The sequence below is a fragment of the Filicampus tigris genome, chromosome 7 (assembly GCF_054856515.1).
Source record: "Filicampus tigris isolate MCC_2025a chromosome 7, RoL_Ftig_1.0, whole genome shotgun sequence".
NCBI classification, from domain to species: domain Eukaryota; kingdom Metazoa; phylum Chordata; class Actinopteri; order Syngnathiformes; family Syngnathidae; genus Filicampus; species Filicampus tigris.
Genome location: NC_141223.1, coordinates 22636081 through 22660924, shown reverse-complemented (window position 1 = coordinate 22660924; position 24844 = coordinate 22636081). Strand labels below are relative to the sequence as shown.

The 24844-nt window shown below is 40.5% G+C and overlaps 2 protein-coding genes across 3 annotated transcripts in view; one reads left to right on the top strand and one right to left on the bottom strand.

Annotated features, from left to right (window-relative positions):
• The window catches only part of rtn4rl1b (reticulon 4 receptor-like 1b), a 182079-nt gene extending 179810 nt beyond the window's left edge, over positions 1-2269 (bottom strand). The window contains exons 1-2 of one of the 2 annotated variants that reach the window (XM_086036101.1): positions 2099-2269; positions 1643-2009 (exon numbers count right to left, since the gene is read on the bottom strand). In XM_086036101.1, coding sequence (XP_085892227.1) covers positions 1643-1655 — 13 coding nt within the window. In that variant the 5' untranslated portion in view covers positions 1656-2009; positions 2099-2269. Of the gene's footprint in view, positions 1-1642 lie in introns of both variants that reach the window. The other variant, XM_086036100.1, reaches the window with a different exon arrangement.
• A 304-nt stretch (positions 2270-2573) lies between these two features.
• dph1 (diphthamide biosynthesis 1) overlaps positions 2574-24844 on the top strand; it is a 102830-nt gene continuing 80559 nt past the window's right edge. The window contains exons 1-2 of the mRNA XM_086036102.1: positions 2574-2745; positions 7400-7549. Of these exons, the coding sequence (XP_085892228.1) occupies positions 2691-2745; positions 7400-7549 (205 nt within the window). The 5' untranslated portion in view covers positions 2574-2690. The remainder of the gene's footprint in view (positions 2746-7399; positions 7550-24844) is intronic.

Here is a 24844-nt window from a genome sequence, read left to right as displayed (position 1 = left end):
GACACATCACTGCCAGCATCCACTGGTGTGGAAAACGCAGGGGGTGCTTATGACATTTTGACATGACACCAAGACGACTACGAACAGTACCTTGCCATTGCAAGGCTTCACACAGGATGTTCTCAACTCAACTAAAATCCACTTGAAATTCATTTATAGAGCACTTTTAAACAACTGCCCGCTGCATACGAAGTGCTGTACATGGAACAAAAAATAGCAACAAAGACAGTTAAAACAATAAATGAATAACGAAAAACAGTAAAACACCACAAAACACTAAAACAAAACAGTCTCATGCTCCGTCAAAAGACAGAATAAAAAATGTCGCTTCAAGATAAGTCTCACAGATGAGCTTAGTGTCACAGTGGTTGCTAAAGAGAGACTGAGAGGGTCACAGAAAGGAATAAAAGTGGACGCTGTCTCGGATTTTCAGCACATGTTGTGGATTATGAGTTCCTGCTTTGCAAGAAAATACCATGTATGAAGATAAAGTAGGTCACAATATCCACTCTTCGTCAAGTATTTGTCATTAATGTGTTAAAATAAGATTTGTTTTTTGTTAGCATATACTCACTTTTGACTTGACTTGTCAACATGCTTCGGTTGTGTGCCATGTTTGTTGCCGTGCTAAATCACACGCCTGGTGTAAATTGTCTAACATAAACTGTCTTTTTTCACAAGCTTGCTGCCAAACTACTTATGCTTTGAAAATGTGAATTGAAGTTGCTTTTCAGGTGGAAACTACATGACAAGGTCACAAACAAGGAAGGATTTGTAATCGGGATCTGGTTATCCCTGATTAAAATGACTAGAAAAGGAAAAAAAAATCGCTTCAAAGCTTATGAAGTGGAACCTAGTATTTTGCCTGACCTCAATGAAATCGGATAATTAATGTTATTGCTCATCCCTGCATCTGTGTCATTTACAGCTTTATGGTGGAACGCTTTGAAAAAGGTCGTTAACAGCACAGGCACAGCTGGTGGTGGTACACTGTATACTTGTGCAATGGTTTCTCAAGTGGGGGGTCCGTAGGAACCTCATCCAGGCCTCCCTGGAGTGGGAGTTCTAGTTTGATTTCATTCCCTTCATTACTGTTCAGCAGCAGCATGGATTGAAGTGACCGATAGATAGATAGATGAGAGGACATATGATTATTAATGTCTTGCTGCTGCTATCCATCTTCTGCAGACAAGCCCATTAAAGTGACTCAGACAAGTCCTTGCCCAAAAATAAACGGTCTATGGTGCATTTCCCCCCCTACAGAAACTTGATATTAAAGTATTTTGGGGGGATAGGGCTTGGTCGCATATGAGGTGAAAAGAGGTCCTGGCCCATCATTTCGTGTTTGGCCGGGGGTGAATAACCTTGTGGACCATCAAGTCCAACAATAATAATCGCCATACCAACAATTCTTCAGCCTTGTGGCCCCGGCACAAGTCATATAAACTGCAGTGCGGCATCAGCTGTGTTACAACAAGCACATTGTCCTGCGTATACACGCACACATGAATTCTGCGCTTGATCCTAGCCAGGCAGGACAGCGTCACTTGCAAAAATCAAGGCGCATCGACTGCACATTTGCACGAGTGGAAATATACTTGAAATAAGGAAATATGTGCATTAAAAGTTCAGTGTCACTCACCCCTTTTGAACATGTTGCTAACCTAAGTGAATTTGCTCCTCTGTCCTCTGGAAATCATCGATACAAATATTCCAGACTTTCGGAAGTTGATCCGTAGATCCACCTTTCCCCTCCTTTGTTGGTAATTGTCACTTAATTGTCACTCCCGTTGTGCAGGTGTTATTAATATTCTCCACAGAGTTTTCAACAGCGGTTGGCGATCATCCGCGAAACGGACCCACGCTCAGCAATCCTTTCAGTCCGACACAATGGTCCAGTGAAGAGGTTGGGTGACTGAATGCTTCTCACAATAACAAAATAAATTTAAAAAATAAATCAAATCAATCCTGCTTTCGAACAGTCAGAGCCGCGCCAGCTGCATTTCCCCCTAAAACAAATAATTAATTGTTGGAGTAAAAACAGTCAATTCCATGGATGCATCCTTCAAATATTATTTTAAAAACATTCTCTCATTACAGTTAGACGTTGCTTGCGTGCAGAAGTCTGTGCGTTCAATCCGTGCAGTTGCGCTCAAGGAGGGAGAAAGTGATGTTGTGACGCCTCATCGTCCTCCTCCTCCTCCTCCTATTCCTCCTCCTCCTGCTATTCCTACTCCTCCTCCGCCTCCTTCGGGCGCAGCCTCTCTCACTGACGGACAGACACACCAGCGGGGAAACCCAATCATGCGTGGAGCAAAACTATATTTAAACTTCAGCTGGGGGGCAATGAAAGGCTCAGGTGTCATGGAAATAACAAGAAAACTTTGTGCTAATATCACCCGATGATTGGGCCGATCGATTTTGAATTGCAAGTAACGCGAATTGCAATTCAAAAGAGATCGGATTTGGAATGGAAATTATTGGTTATTAAAAGCTATATTCATTTTATATCGGATACATTTACGGCTAAATTAACACTCTAGTGTTGATAAATTAGGGTAACCGTTGGTTGTCCCATCCGATCCTTAGATTGTTCATTTCCATCGGTGCTCGACGCAGTACAAGCCGATTGCTCTGTGATCGACTGCTTTAGCCTGGCTGTTGTTTCCTGTTCGGAGTGGTGAAAAAACATGTCGGCGCCCTCGAGTGATGTGCAGCTTACTCCTGTCAAAAAGCCCGCAGCAGGTAATGGCAAAGTGTTTCTTTGGACATTATTAATGACAATGACAGATACAAGTTTGAGGTATTTAAAGTGTCTCGTATGTAGATGGCGGAGTTCACCCAAATGACGTAACGTATTGTAAACTTTCGACTCTAACGTTACAAATAAGTATCCGGGAGGTAATTGTGAGTAACTGTTGCTTTTTAAAATATGATTTCCGCGTTCGAGACGCTTATGAACGTAGACTGGATTTCATTGTTAAGACAATAGCTTTTGTCACATCGAAAACGTTAATCAAATGGAAAAATTTACAGATTTACGTGGGTACCTAAACGTCGCCCTTTCGATCATAACCATGTAGAAAATCCACAAACTGCCAGGTTGTCACGATTATGTTTTTTTTTTTTTTGGTACCTGAGTTCGTGTTACTTAACTTGGTATATATCTGCTGTTGTAGTTACCCGAAGAAAAAAAACGTGCATACACACAGTTGTGTATACAGTATATCCCAACAGGATACATGCCTATATGTCTAATGAAACCAAATAAACAAATAGCATGTAACTGGTGCACACCTGTCAACCCTGGGGTGTACTAAATTTTACGAAAAGTGTAATTTGGCATTAAATATCTATATATAATATTGCACATTACGCATTATTTTCAAATTTCTGCTGTCACGTGAATGGAAATCTGCAATGTATAGTGTACATGTACTTGACAGTTATGCTGGTGAAGCACAAAGTAATGATGCAAACAAATTAAATTCTCATCCCCTGTCATGAATAACCAGACTAAAATCTAAAAAATAAAATAACAAACTTCATTTATGGTGGAATAACAAAATAAAATTATTAAATTGCCAATAGGTCTTTTTCATATAGTGCAACATTATACAAGTAAAACTAGAATGCTCAACTAATTAAAAACAAATTAAATAAAATTAAAGTGGAAGTCAACCCATAAAAGTTCATTACAATAGTATGTTCTATGCAGTCTCAATAGTCTCAACACAGCATTCTGATTGATATTGTGTTTGTCTAATATGAGTTAAGTGGTCAAATCCACCTGTTTTTGTCCATCTCAGGGGTGGCCAATTTGTCACTTGCTGTCAATTGAAAATGACATCACAGTTGCTCAGGGTTCATGTAACTACCAATCATGGCTCAGCTTCAGAAAACAGGTGAGCCATGATTGGTTGTTACATGATCCCTGAGTAACTGTGATGTCATTTTCAGTCGACAGCACGTGACAAAATGGCCGCCCCCTGAGATGGCTAAAGACGGCTGGATCTGGCTGTTTATTTCATATTTCACAAATGTGAATATTTATCAGAATGCCGTGTTTAGAGAAGTGGATGCACATCAAAAATATTATTGTAAAAAAAAAAAATATTGGGTTGACTTACTTTAAGGGCAGTTTGTAGACCAACTAGTCTAGTATTAAAATTAACAACAGAAATCTCACTTCCATGTGAAACAGTCAATTTAGGACATTACAAGTTGAAACAAATAGGTGCCATACAACCTGGCTTTATAAATTGCAGCTACAAAAAAAAAATGAAATGAATTAATGATGATGATGATGATAATAATAATAAACATTTGTGTGGAATCCTAGCAATAGTGTGTTCCTGTTTTTTTTTTTTTGTCACTCCATCACACAAATTCAAAACTAGGTCATGACCGATATGGATTTTTTGACGCCGGTGCCAACTTTTGGCTGAAAAAAAAATCAATAATTGTCATAGTAATAAAAAAAATATATAATGCACAACATCAAATCACCAACCACCCATCTCCCCCAATGCATTTAAATGGCCGTCAATTCATGCATATTTTTGCTATTCGCGGACCATCTTGGTTCCTATTCCCTATAAATATATTGTTTTAAAAAGGAGTTTCGATATCGGTTCCAAGAATGCAATGCATGGCGCAATGCATATATATAATTAATGAAGTCATCAGGAAATTAATCCTTGTCATATGTGTGTTTGTGCTCCCAGTAGTTCATCGTGTCATATTGAACACATTTATTCAAATTGATTTATGTGGCACTTTTTAATTTTTTTAATTTTTTTTTTTTAAACAAACTGTGACTTTATGTTGTTTGTAAAATAGTGACATCCAGGTTCGTTCCATGCACAACTCGCTTAACTCACCTAAGCATTGCTTGTAAAAATTAGGAATTGCTTTGTATTGAATGAAAGTTTGATAGAATTACCTTATCAACAAATTTCATTATATACATTTAAGGATACAGTTTAATTGTATAGATTTATGTGTAATAAATAATGGGACCGGTGTTACAAGTGCCGTAAATGGCTAGAGTACCTTAAAGCAGCACACGGCAAGAAGTTGACCTTAATAAAATGTTTTCACAACTCTTTTGATGAAACATTGACTTACAAGTAGGTAGTTGAAGGGGACTTTTATCATGTCAAATTACTGGGCAATAAATCGACCTTCATAAATGTTTTTCACAACTCTTTTGATGAAACATTGACTTACAAGTAGTTGAATGGGACTTTGTCATGCTCGGGTTGTGGGGGGGCTCTGTATCATTTTTACTGGCACTAAGCAACTTTGAGGAGGATGGGAGCAACCCTGGCACACAAAAAAAAAATACAAATGTCCTGAATTGCTTTACGGCATACTCACTTCCTCCTTTCACAATAAGGACGGATGTCGATTCGAACGTCTACGTGCTATTACTGGTGTCATGTCAGAAGTCCCAAAACAAACAAAAAAACAAAAGTATTGTTTGAACAAAATTAGATTCATTACCTCATCACTATTCATCTTGCACACAGCCACTGTAAATAGAAATGTAATTCAGTCCAATTTGCAGGCCAGTGAGAGCTCAGGATTTCACGACACTATGCGCCTGGCGCGCATGGGATATGTGCAGAGCTGGGCAGTCCGTCCCTGGGCCGGATGCCCATTTTTGGGGCGGAGGGGTGGGGGCTGACAAATTTTTAAAAATGGCTGGACTAAGCATGGCCGGAAGTTGATTTTAGTCTGGCCCACTAATCGGCCCTCATGCGTGTGACGTGCTCGCGAGGCGGCCAAAAATCATCTCAGCCTGCTCGGTGAAAGGCTTCTTTTTAGGCGTCTTTCTACTCCCGCGTCTGCGCGAGCGACAACTGCTGTTATGGTATCACCCCTCCGCCCCCTCTTGTAATGGTATGCCCCAGTTGCAGTTGGGAGGCGCAGGTTACGTGATGTGACAATGAGGAAATACAAACACGCTTGAGCGCACGTTGCTGTCTCACATGTTGCGATGACATTCAGTTTCCCACAAGGAGACGGATGAGCCACGTTGCTGCTGCTGCACCAAAGTCCCATCACTCAAAGTAAACAAGCTATTCACCCACGTTCCCCCTTAGCCGCCACCTTCCAGATCGTTTTCGCAATAAAATTAAATGCATCGTCTGGTCATCCCTTTATGGTTGTAGCAGGCACAATATGCATTGTTGTTGCTGTCTTTTTGAAGCGACGCCCCCCGACTTGTTTCAAAAAAATTTGTGTCCACAAGTATATTCAGACGCTAGCACATCAATGTGGAGTTCATGCACTTTTTCTGGCGTTCACTACTTCCGGAAATACGTCATAGCAAACCTGCAGTGTATAGTGGTTCACTGGTATGCTTTTATTTTGAAGGAGGGGAAGTGTAACTTGAATACAACTCCTGCGACTTCTTCTTCTACGACTCTTCTCTATAATTATTGGACCCAAATAATTATACAATACGACAAATCCAACTCCGGGGCTCGCAATGCGAGGAAGCACGCAGTTGGGTAAATACTTCTGCCGTACTGGAAGCGTGTCCACAGCGGGTTCGAATAGTAAATTAGCCAGCTAATTATCTTTAAAAATACTCTGCCGTTAGCATCTCTCCCGCAGCAACGTCAATCACGGACGCTTTTTTTGGGGTCGGGGGGCGGAATGGGGCGGGGGCCGACAATGTTTATGAATATGGCCGGAGGGTCGTGGCCGGAAGGGTACCCAAGTCAAGGCCAAAAAATGGTCAAGTGCTCAGCTCTGGAAATGTGGTTGACTTTTGTCAACAAAAACTGACATGACACAGTGTTGCTTTAAGGCGAAAACAATCAGCAAACATAGGCCATTTGGCCGATTATGTTGGCCGACGAGTGAAAAAGCCATAATCAGCCAATATAATTGGCCGGCCAATTAATGGGTCGGGTGCTATATTTTTTTAATATAATTTTATGTCTACTTGGGTGCATGTTTTTTTGTTTGTGTGTGTGTGACTGTAATTGTGGCTACTGCACAACAAGATTACTTCGGGGATCAATAAAGTATCTATTTTTTTATTACACTGAGCTATTTAGTGATTCAGGCACTGTGCTCACATCTTTCTGAAGTCAATTAAACACATAAGCAATTAACAATAACTGTTCAGTAAACAGATGGAAAGAACACAGAGCATTTGATCTTAACTAAACAGCAACAGTGGGCTTATCAGAAATGGCGGTAATCATTCTTTCACTTTCTTATGGGTAATCAGCTGAAAATAATCAACTTTCTTTGATGAAAGATGTTATTGGCAATTAGGGGTCTGTATGCTCATACATTCTGAAACTTGGTATTTTATTAAGAACACGTGAGAGACATTTAGGCTTTCTGTGTGTTTTTGTAATATAACATTCTTTAGTCCGAGGACCTCGGCGAGTGGCTAATCAGATTCCAGATGAAATACTGCAAGATCCCGAGCTGCGAGAAGCCATGAAGGCTTTACCTGCAAACTACAACTTTGAAATCCCCAAGACCGTGTGGCGAGTGAGACAAGCCAAGGCGACAAGAGGTGAGCTCAGCTCAACCTTTTATAAGCTTGTTCTGATGGGACAAACTTGCTGATTTGAAAAAATGCTATTTTTTCTGTAGTGTATACCTTCAATTACCGGTATTTACTGAAAAACACACCTTGCTATTTTAAACATTTGAAATGAATGGAAATGTCATTAATCTGTTTTATGCTCCTCCCAAGAAAAAAACAACAAATGTTATATTGGTCATTTTTTTTTTGGAAAGTATGAAGAATATATGACGGAATAGTGTTTTATTCTCTGTCTAAATGTGTTTATGTTCAATTGGTTGCTGAAAGGGTTAGCACCACAACCTCTTGTAGATGCTATGGAATGTTAGTATGGGCTGAAATTTGTGTCACTAGAAACTGAATCTGAATAATGTAGATGCAACACATTAACTTAAAATAGTTAAATTTTCAAATGCATAGAGAAAAGATCCACTGCTCAATTATAAAAAAAATAACCACATACTGTGACCCCCCAACCCTCAATCAAAACATTTAAAGACATTTGAAAGTAAAGGGAAGAAATAAAAAAAAGCTTTCTGAAATTACTAAATGACTGTAGAGTGAAATTGATTTTAAAAATGCTTAAAATACCTTTATCAAAGGAATGTTGAAAACGCATTGTTTTTAATCTGGATTTAAAGGCATTCATATTTATATTTGCGGCTGACTTCATTTCTGATGGCAACGTATTTAATTTGCATAACGGCTAAACCTCGCTTTACCATGTTTGTTTTGAAACCTGGGCTCTCTTCTATAAAAGGTTCCCATTCAAAGATGGCACAAAACCGCTGAACAGCAAGCCAATATTGTGCAAGAAATCATTTTGTGCATGTTTTTTTTCAATGCACCAAACATGTCTGCTTTGGGGAGGTGGGAGGAAACTGGAGTTGCGCAGATGGCCATGCTGTAGCTTTCAAAAGACTGCTACCCTTACTGGTTTTGCTGTGAGTGTGTATGTGTTTTCTCTTTAAATCAAACTTCATCTTCCCTCTGTGAAGCAAGACAACTTATCACCTTTGTCTCCTCCTGTTTCTCTTTATGTCCATCTGTTCTTCTGGCAGCCTTGGCATTGACACAAAAAAACAACAACAACGCACTGTTCTTTTCAAGTGGCGAAAACAACAAGTGACTTTTATTTTGGATTTTTCCCATGTGTATAAATAACCATCAGTAGGTTGAAGTCAAGTCTGAGTCACATTTTCTTCTAAATGTGTCTCACTTTATCACCTCTGACAGAGAGGGTAGGTTTTTCTCTTCAACATTCTGGCTGCTTTTAGAGCCTATCCCAGCTGCCAGTGGGTAAGAGGCGGGGTAAACCCTGGACTGGCTGTCCATCAATCGCAGGGCTTGGACAGTTCCCCCGCATAGTTATTGGCACCCCTGTTTAAGATATGTTGAAAGCCTTAATATAAATTCAATTTTTATTGCAGAAGCATACTGTTATACTGAAAATTGTATTGATGGTTCACCAGAGACGGAATCAAGCTTCACCCATGGCCATCTCAGTCCCCAGACCTCAATATAAGTCTACCAATACTCTCTTACAAGTGCATACATTATCGTTGACAAACCATCTCAGGACTACTTTATCTTTTTAGTGGACTCATTATAAACATATAGTTCCTTCATATTTTACTTGCTTGATTTTAACTTGAGTGTGATGCCGAGGGTCAGATATGGCTAACTGGCTAGCATGTCAAGGACAGGGAACTCCATACTTGTACACTACGTCTCCATCCGGAGGTATTTAATCGGGTTATCATGAATAATATAATTTTATTGTAGGGGTTGTCCTGAGTCGACTGGTCATTTATTTGAACGAAGTTACGCCGCTCGCTCGCTCGACGCGAGTATGGCTCACGGCTGCCGGGCCCGCAAGCATGCTCCGTTGAGTTAGCTTCTTCTTCTTCATTGGTTTAGCAGCTTCTCCTTCGTTGGTTTAACTTCTTCGTGTTTGGAGGCGGATGCGAGCTGCCTACATCATGCAACATGCCGCAATTGGGTTTTTTTTACCATTTTTTTTTCCATCCAACAATTTATCAAAGTTATTTTCTGTTGATATCGATCACGTCAGTCATGATACATATTGATCATGAAATATCGGTCCAGCCCTAGGAGAGATTGACTTTGTGAACATTTTTTTTCCCAGTGAACCGTGTAATGGCTGTTTGCATCCCCGCAGGTTTCCAAGGCGCAGTCTGTCTCATAAAATTGTTATAGTCTATCAAAGAAATTGTCCAACCTTTCCTTTTTAATGTTAGGTGGTTATATCTTTACCACCACGTTATGGAGATCTATTATTGTTGCCATCTTGGATTTGGGGTATCTAGCAAGTCAGAGTTTTATTTGGATTTGACCACATTAACATTTGTGTGTTTTATAACAATATAGGTCTAAAACGGTTTCAGGGTTGAGTGAACAAAAATGTAACTGTGCTTTATGTATGCGAAACATCAAATGTTTTCCATCAGTCACAACATTAAAAAATATGACTTCCAAATCAGGCTGGCACAGACAAAGAAAGAACTAATCAAGATATGGATGGAGCCCAAAGATGGCAAAAAAGCGGAAGCGGCCCTGAAGTGTCTCGGCATCCTTGAAATCCTGCCGTGTTTCCCAGAGAGACTTGTGGAACGCAGTGGGACTTGCTCTGTTTTCCAAGGTCCTTACGCTACTGAGGCAGCCAAATGATAAGCACGCTTGACAGTCTGGTCTCAAATCAGTCCTGGGGCTAGAACACAATAAGCACCATGATGTTGAGTTTTTTTTTCTCCTTTTAGTTGCTTCCCATTTTGTTGCTTTCATGCACCATGGGGCAAAGCATGGCGGGAAAAAATAGCTGCAATGATGAGATTGTTTTCGTCTCAAAATGTTTCGAATGCCGTTTGAATGTGGGGAACAAAAATCCCTAAGGCTGTTTTACATACTTTCTTAAGGTTTTCCAGCCTATTAAACATAAACAAAGGGTTTTTAATCTAGAATGGCATGTGGCATGTCACATTTTTGCACACTCTTAATTCTCTCTGTGTGATGGTCAGTTAATCATGCATGCTGGAAAAATGACAGAATCAAGCACAGTGTGTCTATGATCTTGATTTTTTATTTATTTTATTTTTTTTTTACTACTCACCACGCTGCACTGTTAATTAGACACTGTTCAGTTTAATTTGTTGTTTGAAAATATAATCAAACCTTGTCTCTTTTTTGGGGGGCAACATGACACAGACAATGGCGTAGAGGCAATAGCAATTAAAGCTGCATGTCCACCCAATTTCATGTCAGTTGGTGAAACTTTTTTTTTTCAGGTAGTGTTACAGTGTGAGTTTTGGGGGGTTTGTTAGGGACCCCTAAAATACTTAGAGAATTAGAGGGGAATTAAACGCAAACATTATTTTGATCAAGAATATGTGCCTACACTTGTTTAATTGCAGTATAATTTTGCAGTATAAAAAATGCCGCACTGGTGAGTAAAATTACATATAATTATTATAATTTTTTATAATAATTTTGTGTTTGTGGAATAACAAATAAACACAAATTTTTCCCTTTTCATCTAGCTCAGGGAGCCGCCTTTTTAGCCATTGCTTCCCTCTACTGTCCACTGAATTTAATGCCACAACTGCCCTCGGCATTGCGAACATCACTTGGCCAAACCTGGAAGTTGGGTTAGCAGATTTACCGTGTGTGCGACGATGACGACGAGTATAACTACGGGTTGGTGACATGATGGTTTGAAACCAAAACTAATTTCGTTCAAACTGTCATGTCATTGTCGTTGTGCTAGAAAGTTAGCTAAAATTTTGGGGTTTAGTTCCATTTTGACCAGGACTCACACACTTGTCAACTCTCAGCTATTTTATTGAGGCCCCGAAAAAGATGATACGGTAAAAATCCTCTGAATAACCTCGCAAATAGCACGCCCACGGCCCAAGTGAGGATAAGCGGTTTGGGTAATGGATGGATGATTTTCAAAATGCTTGGAAAGACCTGAATCACAGGTATGGGAAAAGAGCATAATTTTAACCTGGATTTAAAAGCACTTACACATTATTGGTATGTTTTGAATCTTTATGTATTCCTATTATTAACTCTGATGATAAAGGATGCCAGCAAATCTGACTGTATTACACACAAGTACAGAGAAAAAAAAATGTTTTAAGGGTGATTTTGGAGGGTTGGGTATTATACTCGGGTGCATTGTATTCACACGAATTTACGGCAATTTGTCAGAATGATAATAATAAACACATTCCTAGAGGAAATTGTTGGAATTTGGCACATAATTGGAGCCTTGTAAAACTCAAATGAAACCTGCATCCATTCACCTTCAGCATCCTCTTTACCTTTATGTTGGAGGCAGCAGAGAGACTGCGCTTTGCATCTGTCAGCTCCGACGAGTGTGTGTTCGGAAACCTTTCTCCACTAATAAAACCGCCCTTTCTCGTGTAATGACCTGTCTCTCACTATCTACCTGTGACCCCTAAACCTTTTCAACGGTACGGTGTGCTCTAACCACTGCTTTCGCCCCGGCTCTATCTATCACGCCATTGAGCACTCCATCTCATGCTTTTATTGTGCCTCCGCCAGAGTCTTGAAAAGTGTTCAGATTTCGGCATGTGACCAAACTGCGCTGCAGTGGCTGTCACTCATTTTCAAGTATTCACGTTGATGGATTTAGTGAGCGGAGCTATAGCAGAGGTGATGGAAACATCTTTTTATGCCTCACCTTTGAAAATGTTCTTTTATAGTATAACTCAAGCAAGCCATTTTTTCATGTTTGAGTCCCTGCTAATAATAAATAAATACAGGTCGCTCCTTAAAGTGGGAAATCAACCCAAGCATATTTTTGTCAAGAATAAGTTCCCAGCACGCCCACTATTTGAAACACGGCATCCTGATTAATATTATGTTTGTGGAATATGAGTTAAGCAGCAGAATCCACCCCTTTTTAGCCATCTCAGGGGCCGGCCATTTTGTCACTTCCGTCGACTGAATATGACATCACAACTACTCGTGGCTCAGGTAACAACCAATCACGGCTCAGCTTCAGAAAACAGGTCAGCCGTGATTGGTCGTTACCTGAGCCCTGAGTAGTTGTGATGTCATTTTCAGTCGACAGAGGTGACAAAATGGCCGCTCCCAGAGATGGCTAAAAACGAGTGAATTAACTCTTATTCCGCAAACGCAATATTTATCAGAATGCCTTGTTTCAACTAGTGGGCCTGCATAGAACATATTCTTGAAAAAAATATGTTTGAGTTGATTTCACCTTTAAACAATCCCAGATCCTGCTGTGAATGGATTTAGAGAGCATGCTTTCGATTCAGATTTCTTACACAGCGCATAATGTTAGCTCTTAATCACTATATTGTTTTTTATATAATTTTTTGATTTTGTTGAGATAAAGTGTTAGTCTGTTTCAGCGTCTCAGTTGTCCAGATTGTGTGGGCGTGCCTGAAACGGGGCCCAGTGACGCAGTTGGGTACCTGGCATGAGTTGGCCCTCCACCACTATATAAGTAATAAGCGCCCCAATCTTATCTGGGGCTAACCGTTGCATTTGCATTGGTAACCCGTTCATCGCGGGGGTTACGTTCCAAACATAGCCCGCGATAGGTGAAATCGATGAAGTATGAAACTTTTTTTTACAATTATTAGACCACACCCTTAACATTTTCTCACATTTGCCCTCCTTTAAACATGCTCAAAATTCAAACCTTAGAAAAATAAGTAAATATGAATATTATTATTAGCACTCCTGTTATGTTGTGAGTTAAATTGACCTGTATAGAAAATCAAGGGAAGATTTTAAGATCTTTGTCTGCTGGCTGTTTTTTAAAATGTTTGTTTTTTAATGTTAATACCATTGCGTTATGTGATTATTATTTTTTTTTTGGATGATTAATAGGGGTGTAACTGTACACGTGGGTTTATTTATACGTTTCGGTATGGCATGTTCGGTTCGGTCCACCTTTCGTACCGTTTCTGATCAGTTTTTATTATTAGCGCGAGCTTACACACGGTCGCTATTGACTGTTGCTCACGGGAGAGGAGGGTGGCGGCACAAAAGAGAGAGCCAGAAAAGAGCCAGAGCTCGAAGGTCCCCGCGTACACTACGGTCTCCTGTTCGGGAACATTCTGGCTTTCCTGTTAAAATCGCCGATGGGGAAGGGTGCGTGGATAAGTCCGTAAGTTGTGTGCCGACATTGCTACATGAGATTGGCGGCTACGTTGCAGGTTGAACGTCTAGCATGCACGTCATCATCGGACTGTGAATGTTCCTTAGACGAGGAATCAAGCAGTCTTTTTAGCCAAGAACGTCAAACTTAAATAGCGAGATTTATCATATCGTAGCGTCTTCCAGGAACACGCTGTCAGACGCAGTTTAAATTATCACGTTTTTATTAATCCAAGTACAACTGCTCGTGCTCTTCTTTCTCCGCTGCTTCACTCGCTTGCCGTACGATGCATTCATGAACCTCGGAAACATCACAACTCTGCAACGCACAAATCACAGATAACCCATTTCATTACAATATGCTGTTTAACATTCAAAGATTTCAATGCCTAAAAAGTGTATACAATTTCATAAAGACTTTTTGAAGTTACTGTATTTTTTCATTATCAAAAGAGTTTTAATATTTTTTATTTTTTAATATAGCAATAATTGTAACTGTTATTGTATGTATTTTTTTTCATCAGAAAAAGTGTATATATGTACTGTAATGACAACTTGCCTTTAACTCGAATACTTAGATGTGTCATACTCATAGGCTGTTGCTGCTGAGTGTTTAAAGATTTCAGTGTCTTAATAATTGACAAAATTAAGGGAACTTTATTGTTAGTGATTTTTTTATTCTGGTGTAATTTCTTAGAATATCACCCGAATGGTTCGCTTTTATTTATTTTTTCTAAAAAATGTACCATTTACTTGTCATCTATTCAAAATAAATATATTTAAAAAAAAACAACAACAGTTTTTTTTAACCGAAACTATACCGAATCGAAGTTTCCAAAAACCGAACCGAACCGAAATGTGATTTAGCGTATCGTTACACCCCTAATGATGAAACAGAGCAGGTCACACTGACCCAATAACATTGTTTGTGAATGAGCACAAGAGGAAAAAAGCCCAAACATCTGTTTAAGAAATAAAAATGTAAACATATTCATACAAATAATGATGACAAATTTTTGACCTAACAAATGTAATTTTAATGAACAACGTATGGGGTCGGAAACAAAAGAAATGATCAATTGAGACTTGCTCATATCCGATGGTTCCCTTGACTGTCCCTCAGTCCTGAAGCTGCGCCGCTGTAACTGTAGCTCCTCCCTGTTTATGGTCCTGTCTCCACGTCTTATTATTTCCATGGCCTCCTTGATCCATCTTTTGAATTATTGGTTTCCGATGTGATGGCTTTCCCCTTCTCCCAATCCATAATGGGATTATTTCTTCTGCAGTGGTCTGTTATTGTCTATTTCTTATTTTCTTGTTCTGCGTTTTGTTTTTGTGTTCTCTGTTTTATTTATGGTTATTTTTGCATTTCTGGTTGGGATATGGTTCTTGATGTTGAGGCTTGCCGGAATTATTCCTTCGTTTTTACATCTGGGGTTTAATCTTATGTGCTTTTTTGGCATGTAATCTTAATCAACAAATTAAAAATTAAGTATTATAACGTTATAATAGTTTTATATTGTTCATCTTGTCTTCTTTACGCTCTAAAAACAGTTGGGTTAAAAATAACCCAATTCTAGGTCAAAATTGGACTGATCTACTAGTTGATCTGCAACCCTAAACCAAGTTTCTGGGTTGTTTTTGCATAAAACCAAATAAATGGTAGATTTGCACAAAACAACCTAAAAAATTGCGCTGTTTTGTACAAAACAATGCAAGAAAGTGGGTCAAATTGACCCAATTAGTGGATCGATCCATTTTTGACCAGCGAGAGACCACTGTAGTCATATAACCTCGGCCCATTTCTACTACAACTGTGTGCAGTTAGCCAGCCGCGTGGCGAGTTGGAAAGCTCCACTATGATACGAATAGCATTAGCTGCCAGCGGGCTCACGGACTGGCCCTGTCCAATACTCCACTGCCTCACTCCATGGGTTGTGCATAGATCCACACAACAGAGACACTTAAGGAAAAGATAACTTTTTTTTACATTTGCTAGCCCGTGAGCGAATGATCTTTTTAGCTAACAACCGTGCTCGACCGTGGTGGGGTCATCCAATACATCAGCGGTTCGCTCTGTGTTATTTTGTATTAATTCCCACATAACAGACACTTGAGGACAAAGAACTGTTTATTGAACACAGTGGCATACACTTTTTGGGCTGCAGTTGACTATAGACACTTTATCACATCCTCTACCAATAACGCAGCTGATTGACAGTGTCTTCAGTGTACACACCCTTACTGTCCTACGGATGAAGGTGGTTTCTATTTTTCATGATTTTGGAGCCTTATTTTATATACTTGGTCTTTTTTCCCTATTCATATAAAAATTTGGCAATACGATACTCCTCTGTATTTTCAAGTTTACAAAACAAATTTTCTTCAGGTCATTAAGTAAACTAAGTTGTCTTGTAGTACAGTGTTTTTCAAACTTTTTTGAGTCAAGGCACATTTATTTCATTGAAAAAATCCCGCGGCCCACCAGCAGCTGAAATTGTGAAAAAAAAAATCTTATTTTAACAAGAGAAGTGTTATAATGTTTATATAAGCATTGAAGAATGACGTTATATTATAACGTCGTGAATAGGAATTAAATAAACACAAAGAAAAAAGTATTTTATAATATTTCATATTGATCCTTACAGTGTGAAACATGGGCCTGTTTGGATAAGCATGCGTCACTAATTCGCTTGTCTCTAAACAAAGACAGTTGGCTACCTGCTGCTGCCACCTGTTGGTATGGTACTACAATGTAGTAAAGTTATGATTACGCTGCCAGGCGCTAGACCGCACACAGGCACACAAATGAGCTAATTTCCCACAGCACACCTGACAATATCTTGCGGCACTGGCACACAGTTTGAAAAACACTGTTGTAGTAAATGCTTAATTGAGGTCTTTTGTTGTGCAATGGACTTAATCTGTAAACAAAATAAATGAGGTGGTCTGGGCAAACCCTCTGCATTTAACAAACCATAACTATATACAGTGCTATTGTACTTTTTAAAATGTACAGTAATACCATAATTGAATAGAATGTAAATAAATCAACTGTTTTCCTTAATTCCTCCTTTTTCACCCACTTTGCTTTCACTGAACTTCATCTTCACTTTTTTCATCACGCTTTCCTTACTTTCAGCGTGTGCATCTTTTCATGGACATGGGTCCATATGTTAAATATTATTTTAACCTCATGGGTTAATATAATTATTATAATTAGTATTATAATTCTACACCTTTGGCTGCCTTTGTTGACCTCTTCTGCTTCAACATAGTACATACTGATGAAGTACAGTACTTGTACTGCTTCGCCAAGACGACAATCACACATCACTCATGTTTTTCAATGATTTTAAGATGTAATTCAATGGAAATCATCTGTCTACTTCTCAGCACTCACTTTCTTAGGACCCGTGGTCAGAAAATATAAATTATTCAAAAATACTAAGCAGCACAAAACAGAAAATATAATTTCACTGCAAAGTTAACCACATGAACTGATGGAGGCTGGATGTTGTGAAGTTTGCTTTCACCATCTAGTGCTCACTCATAAGTGAAATTTTTGCTCGCAATACACAGCAGAAAATCGACTAAGTGCAGGCGCTTAACTTGAAAAATATAATAAATATAATAAAATATTGGGGCACTCATAAGTCAGAGTACTTCTGAATTATGATGTCAGGTAACAATACATAGTCAATGCTTTGTTTGGCATGGGAAATTACTAATTGACAACAGTTGAAAATGTCTCCTACGTATTTACACATCTTTGCTTCCTCTGAGTCCTAAATGTGAACTGTATCTTAAATAAACATAACAGAGTACTCACTGCCTGATGCAAATGAAGCACCACTACCAAACTGTCCAAAATGATTCTCTGGCCCCATACGTAGGATTGTCTGTGACTGGCCACAGGGATGCTGTGTTCCTATCCCTTTTTTTGGGACTTTGATCTTCACTTTGCAGACCCTGCCACATATGAGAGGGCTGTGTGGCTTCTCTTCAATTGCTCACCTTGGAGAAGCACTAGAAGTGCAGGAAATGGGTCACCTCTTTGCATTTGGAGTGTGGATAAGTGCTGCATATTTCATGAGTCCCAAAAGGTGTGAGCAAATGCTGGACCCTCTGCCACTGCTGCTTGTGGAGGTCTTTGACCTGGTTACTTATGGCATCAATTGAGAGACTAACCTTCTGAGTGAGGAGTGTTGCTGTCGAGACTATTTGAGGATCATCTGGGTTGGTGGACACTGGTATGAGAGGCCAGGCATCGATGAGAGCCACCACCGCTGCCATCAGTATGGAGAGTCTCTTATGTGTCAGTTTTGAGTTTCCAAGATGCAGGATATGACATCGAGGATCCATCCTGGTCCCAATGCCCACCAATGTGAGATTGCTAGAGTAAAATTGAAAATCCATTTGCAAACTTAATCGAACAGGAACCTTTCCACGATGTGTTGTCGATCTTCGATCCTGAGCTAATTGAATGCACTGATGAAGTTGGTTCATCTGTCTGAATGGATTTTCTTGGAGTTTCTTTTGGCCCCCGATAGCTAGGAATTGCTGAAGAGTGTTCGATGAAACTGGACATATGTGATGATTTGTTGACCTCTATGTGCACATCTCTTACACTCATAGGTGAATAGCGCTGTCCACCATTTGCTTTGAACGAGGGCGCCCCTTGTATGATGTGAGGATACTGTGCATGGGCCAAATATGCCTAGCCCAATATTGAATAAAGATTCAGTCGTCAGGCAACAAGCTAAAATGGCAGAAAACCTCAGGATGAGGCAAAGCACAAAGTCTTTGCAGCTTACTTGTGTTTTACCATCAACAATCTATAAACCAGCAGTTTGTAAAGCACCTTCAGTGTACAATCTGCCCTGATATTGTGTTTCCTGGTGGTTGTACCTAACCAGAAGTATGGCAATATGATGCTTGCCAGGAATTATGAGAGATTTCTCTTCTGAATGGATTTGATCTTCCCCGATGTAATTTGTGACTCTTAAGAGATCATCATCAATGGAAGGATCTAAGGCTTTGAGATTGCTTTCTTTTGAGAGCATTTCACCATTCTTGATGGAAATGTACTCATGAGTGTATATCTGCTCTTGAACTGAGAGAATGATGGTTCTTGTGAAAGTTTCTCAACAGCAATAGCTGCGTTGCAGTGATGCCAGCCTCTGCACCTATTAGATTCTTCTGAAACAGTGGTGCAATATGAGTGAGACAAGCAATGGCAAAGTTGGGAATGCATTCATAACTTCTCTTGTTTGATGCATTTTTGTGTAGCCTTAAGTTTGAGTCTGATAGAATCTCTTGTGTCCGCTTGAGCAGCTCTACTGTCGCCTCAACTGAAGGGAGTGAATTTAAACCATTGTCTGCATAAATTGCACAGTTGGCGAACTGAATTGACATTAAGCTCAGCATTCTTCACTGACTGTTTTGGACAATAGATGACCACTGTGGAGAAGGTACAGTTCCCAAAGTCATGGACCCACTCAATACCTTAATGTTTGCAGATGGGTGTTTATCCTGTTTATCCGGTGGGGGCGGCCATTTAGTCTTCTGTCGACTGGAAATGACATCACAACTGCTCACAACGACCAATCACGGCTCAGATTCACAAAACAGGTCATCCGTGATTGGTCGTCGTGAGCAGTTGTGATGTCTTTTTCAGTCGACAGAAGACAAAATGGCCGCCTCCGGAGATGGCTAAAAACGAGTGGATTAACACTTATTCCACAAACGCAAAATTAATCAGAATGCCGTGTTTCAACTAGTGGGCCTTCTGGGAACATATTCTTGAAAAAAAAATTTTTGGGTTGACTTCAGCTTTAAATAGCACTAGAGTTACCCAGCTGTTGCCCTTGATCTTTTTTTTGTCTCCATGATTTGGAGGAATCTGTTGTTATCAATTGATGGGCGTACACTATTATCATCTCTGGTCTGCTGTAACACTGTGGAGCCCAAGTCATCACCTTCCATACGGTATCCCTTTGAGAAGGTTCCATTTGGGTGATACAGAGTGGGGAAGTGGCTCCTTCACTTGAAACACATTTGGGCAGGGCTTGAAAACTGTGGTATGCTTTTTTCTGTCTAGGGCTTGTGAACACCTCCAAGACACATGTTTCCTACAATCACCCAGCCCAGGTCGAGTTTCTGAGCATAGGGAGCATCATGTGGACCATCCACTTGCTCGTGCACTTTGTGAACTGAGATGATGTCTCGCCCAAGAAGAAGCATGATGGATGCACTTGGATCTAGCTCGGGGATGAAGTAAGCAACTGATTTAAGGTGTGTATGTTTAGCTGCAGCGTTTGGTGTTGGGATTTCTGATCTGTTGTTAGGAATAGCATCACATTCTAGGAGGGTTGGTAAGGAGAGGGACACTTTTCCATCCATAGATTCAATTTTGTAACTTAAAGCGCATCTCCCCGTCTTTTCTGTCACTCCAGAGCAGGTTTGGAGGGAGTATGGAGCAGAAGGGCCTTCAATGTTAAAAACATCAAAGAACTCTGAACGAGCGAGGGATTTATTGCTCTGCTCATCGATGATTGCGTACACCTTCAAAGCTCTGTCAGGACAGCCACTTGGATATACTTTGACAAGGCAGATTTTTGAGCAGGATCTGTTGCTCTGATAAGCACCACATACCTCTGTACAGCAAGTATTAACCTCTGCCCGAGGTTCTGGGATTTTTTCCCTGTCATGCTGTGTAGGGGGGCTTGGTTCCTGGATCCCTGGTGCTGGTTCAGGATGAAGTGCAGATATGTGCTTGTCACTTTCACACTCTGTGCACTTCACTATGAATTTACAATTCTTTTCATCATGTTGGGTAGATGTGCACTTAAAACACATCCTGTGCTCTTTCAGGAATGCTTTGCGTTGCTCTAGTGGCTTTTTACGGAAGGCCCGGCAGTGTGGCAGTAGGTGAGGCTTTTTATGTATAGGGCACTGTTTCCCAGGATTATCAGTCCTGAAGCGTGATTTTGCAGCAGTAGGAGAAGCAGAAGACAGAACGTCAGTATTGTGAACTGAGACTTCATTGTGGCAGATAAGATTTCGTTCAGTTTTATCTGCTTTTGAGGTGTCATGTTGAGCTGTGAATTTGAAGCCTGGGTCATTTCTAATTCGAGCTTGTTTTTCAATGAAGTCAACAAAAACATCAAAAGGGGGAAACGATACATGGTGTTGTAATTTGTAGTTTGTTCCTACAGTGAGCCACCTTTCTTGCAGGTTGAACGGTAACTTTCGAACCAATGAATTTAGCCCTCGTGCTGTGTCTAAATATGTAAGGCCAGGCAGGTCTCCATCGGCTTTCGCTGCCTTCAATTCTATGAGGAAGTCGCTCAGCTCATGAAGCTTGAAATAATCTCTTCTGGAGATTTTTGGGAAGCTATTGATTCGTTCAAACAATGAGTCCTCCACCATTTCAGGTGCACCGTAACAGGTTTCCAGTCTATCCCATATTCTTCTTAGCCCACTGTCTGCAGAGTTGAAATGAACAGTCCTGATGCGTTTGGCGTGCTCACCTGACTCCTTCCCCAGCCACACAACCAACAAATCCATCTCCTCACTGGACGTCATGTTGAGGTCTTTGATTGCATTCATAAAAGACTGTTTCCATGCCCTGTAACTGCACGGCTGATCATCAAACCTTGTCAGGCTTGTTGAGACTAGCTCGCGGCGGGCTAAATATGTTGCAAAGTCAGCCACTTTGGCTTGGTCAGGGATAGGCTGATTAGGTGTATGGCTGGGTGGCAGATCATAAGGGCTGTAGCTTGATCTGTAAGCTTGATGACTGTCTTGCATGTTGTTCGAATATGGATGGGTGGCAGGAGTGTCTCGTGACTGCAGAAGTGTCTTGCTTTCACGTGGTGTGGAAACAAAGCCATCTCGAGGTTCGCTGTGCCCCGTCTCAAGTTGTGGGTTTTGACTGGAGTACACATCTGGTGATTCGTAACGCTGTGTTTCATTCCATGGCAATGGCTGCTGGAGCCGTGTTTCAGCCTGCTTGGCTACGTACTCTTTTGTGCGCTCTACTGTGTCGAGTGGAGTTTCAAATAATTGCTGGAGGTGGAGATTGGTGCTGCTTCGAACACTGCTTTCAACTGCAGCTTCCAGGACATCTGCTTCGGCCAGAGCTGCTGCTGCTTCCTGTTGGAGTGAGAGCATAGCCATCTTTGCTTCAAGTTGTGCTTTATCTACCTTGAGTGTCATTTCTTTTTGTGCATAAGACAGACGTGCTTTTGCTGCCTCTGCTTTTGCACGAGCTATGGTGGCCGCAGCTTCGGTGGAGGAAGCCTTTGACCTTGCTGAACCCTTTGACCTTGCTGAAGCATGTGAAGCAGAAGATATAGTCCGTGCTGAGCCTTTTTTGCTGTTCATTTTCTGTCCTCGTGAAAGCTTTTATTGTTTCTGCCTCAAATCCGTTATTGTTGTGCTACACTCAGTAAGTGCTAATATCTTGGATTTTCCCCAGCACTTTTCCTTGTTTGAAAGCTGCGTGAACTTCTTTCTTGTCTGCAGATTCATTGATCATAAAGGGGCGAAACTGCAAACATACAAGCAGAATTGGTGTTTAAAATACAACTATGCTCCGTAGGTGCACACACACGTTTACTATTACTACATTGTCAACTGAGGTATTTTGTTGTATTTGGTCTATAAATCACTGAATAGATTAGGTCCTGATTACGCTAAAGAAACGATAATGGAAATTAAACCCAATAGGGCTCTGTGGTCTGTAGACTTGAGCAAAATAGTTGTGTCGAGAGTTCATTGTAAACATGGTGAATCAGCATTTAACTGTTTTGCTGCACGCAGGTGAAATATGCTACCCACAGAATTGAAGTAAGCCCCAAGTGACATATAATTGTGATATCGAAGCATTACATTGTCGCTGTCATGTGAAAAACATTTAACTCCATTTTTTTTTCATTCTCTTATTTTTACCTGAATCATGTTTCCGCGTTACAGACATCGCATTAAAGTGAAAATTAAAAAAGTTTCCAAAATTGGAGAAAAGTGTTTTTCACAAGACAGCGATGATATGCAATTTAAAAAAGAGCAATATGAACTCTTAGCTTTGCAGGATATTGGGATCATACTAATGCCCTTTTTTTAAAGTCAAAAATTCTAACCAGGGTTCGCATGGTCAGGAAAAAAGTGCATGAACCCCAAATAACAAACCATAATCTTACATATTGACATATCGATATTACTTTGCATGGCACAAGATGTGAGCAAATGACAAAAGAGGAAATTGTGACCATTCTATCATTTACCACACTCGATGCCACACTTCTACCTACTGACACGTTACTACTACCTCGCTTTCTAAACCAATGAAGGCCTAAAGCGCCTGATGAAACATCCCTCTAAAACCTAAGGGCGACTTTAGAATCACCCTCCTAAACCTGAAGTTTTCCTGGAAATTCAACACCACCAAAATAATTGATATCTCAGCCCCTCTAGCAGATAGAAACATAATACCGAAATAATGTGAGAGCTTAGACCTGTGGATTTCACACACAGGCCTATTATAAACCTTCAATGTATATTTTTAAAAATCAACAAACTTCACAAAAGGAAAGCCAATAATAAATGTGTGAATAATACAGCTTTCTCAGTGAAAACAGTTCACACGAGGTTGGCAATAAAGTAGAACTTCCCAAAAGTTGTACTTGCTTCACTTAAAAATGTTTGAAAAAAAAAGGGGGTAAGTGCAAAAAAGAAAAAAAGAGTGATGATGACTGTAACAATTTGCTTAAAGGACACTTGGGTGACCTTTACATTGGCACTTATATAATAGGTTTGCATGAAAAATGACCTCAGTACTAAAGTGCCCCCCCCTCCAAAAATACTCTGTCGTGATTTAAGGAATTTTTTTGTGATTAGATTTACGACAAATTGCCATGCCCCCTTTTGGGGCGTGGCTTATGTTATGTTTTCTGTCTCAGCGGTCTACGTCACGGGAGGGAGCCAAGCGTGGTAATATTGTTCGCTTTGTCAGTTCTGTTGTCTAAAACGGCGACCGATCACCACCAAAATGCAAATGCACATTACTACTCTTGTCCACGTCAACCTGTGAAAGTATAAAAGTGTTCTGCACAATAATTTGGATTTATTGACATAAAACGTGATCTCATCATGATCACGTCCGCGATTGCTCCTCCATTTTCACAAGCTGAAGTAGACAAGAGCATGAATGCACACACGAACCCCGACTGGTTATATTCCGGACATTTAGCTAGGCTAAACTCGTGTCAACTCCCAGGAGGGAGACGTCGGCTTGCAGCGAGCTGCAGGGCAGGCAGATTAGATCTTTATACCCCCACCCCAGGATAACGGGACGGCTAATAGCAACAACTACCTTCAGGCCGTTAAAACAAAAGGCGTTAGCACAACAACATTAGCTCCTTACTGTCCGCCCAGCGTGTGGAGGTGAACATGAGCCTGTGTCTTCATGTCGCGGGGTTGCCTTCCAAGCAGTCGCGTGCGGTGTCCGACACTGCTTGCAGCCGCCTCCTTCTGCCTGAGTGAAGCGGCATGAGAGTGAGGTAAGCCCTTATCGAACAAGCGCCAATGTTCAGCGAACAAAAGGTTCCAGCGAGGCTGACTGCACAGCCAGGTGTGGCCGCGTTGGAACGTGCCATTTCGGCTGTTACGTTTCAAATTGGACGGCGTGTTGCAGGTCGAAAAATTGGGGCCATTCCTCATCCAAATAAATGTGCACGTCTACTTATTCCCACTTCAGTCTCTGTAAATATCCTGACTGATGTTTAATGCCTCACCCGTCCTAACCGTGATCAGCAAATAAGCAGTGTTTTCTTTTTTTAAGCAAAGAAGCAGTGTACGCTTGTCCCAGCATAAAGCTTTGTAGCTCTGCTCACTTCCACATTTTCCCATTCTCCTATAAATCAGCCACGGAGAGGTTAATCCTTTTGATATGTTGAAGTGGGCATTAGTAGGGATGTTCACATAAATTTTGGTGCCAATTGATCGCTATAAGCAATGAAAGTACAATGACATCCAATGGAGGGTTTGGAATCGGTTCCTCCCGTGACTCCAGCCGAACAAGGATAGAACGGTAGGGGATGC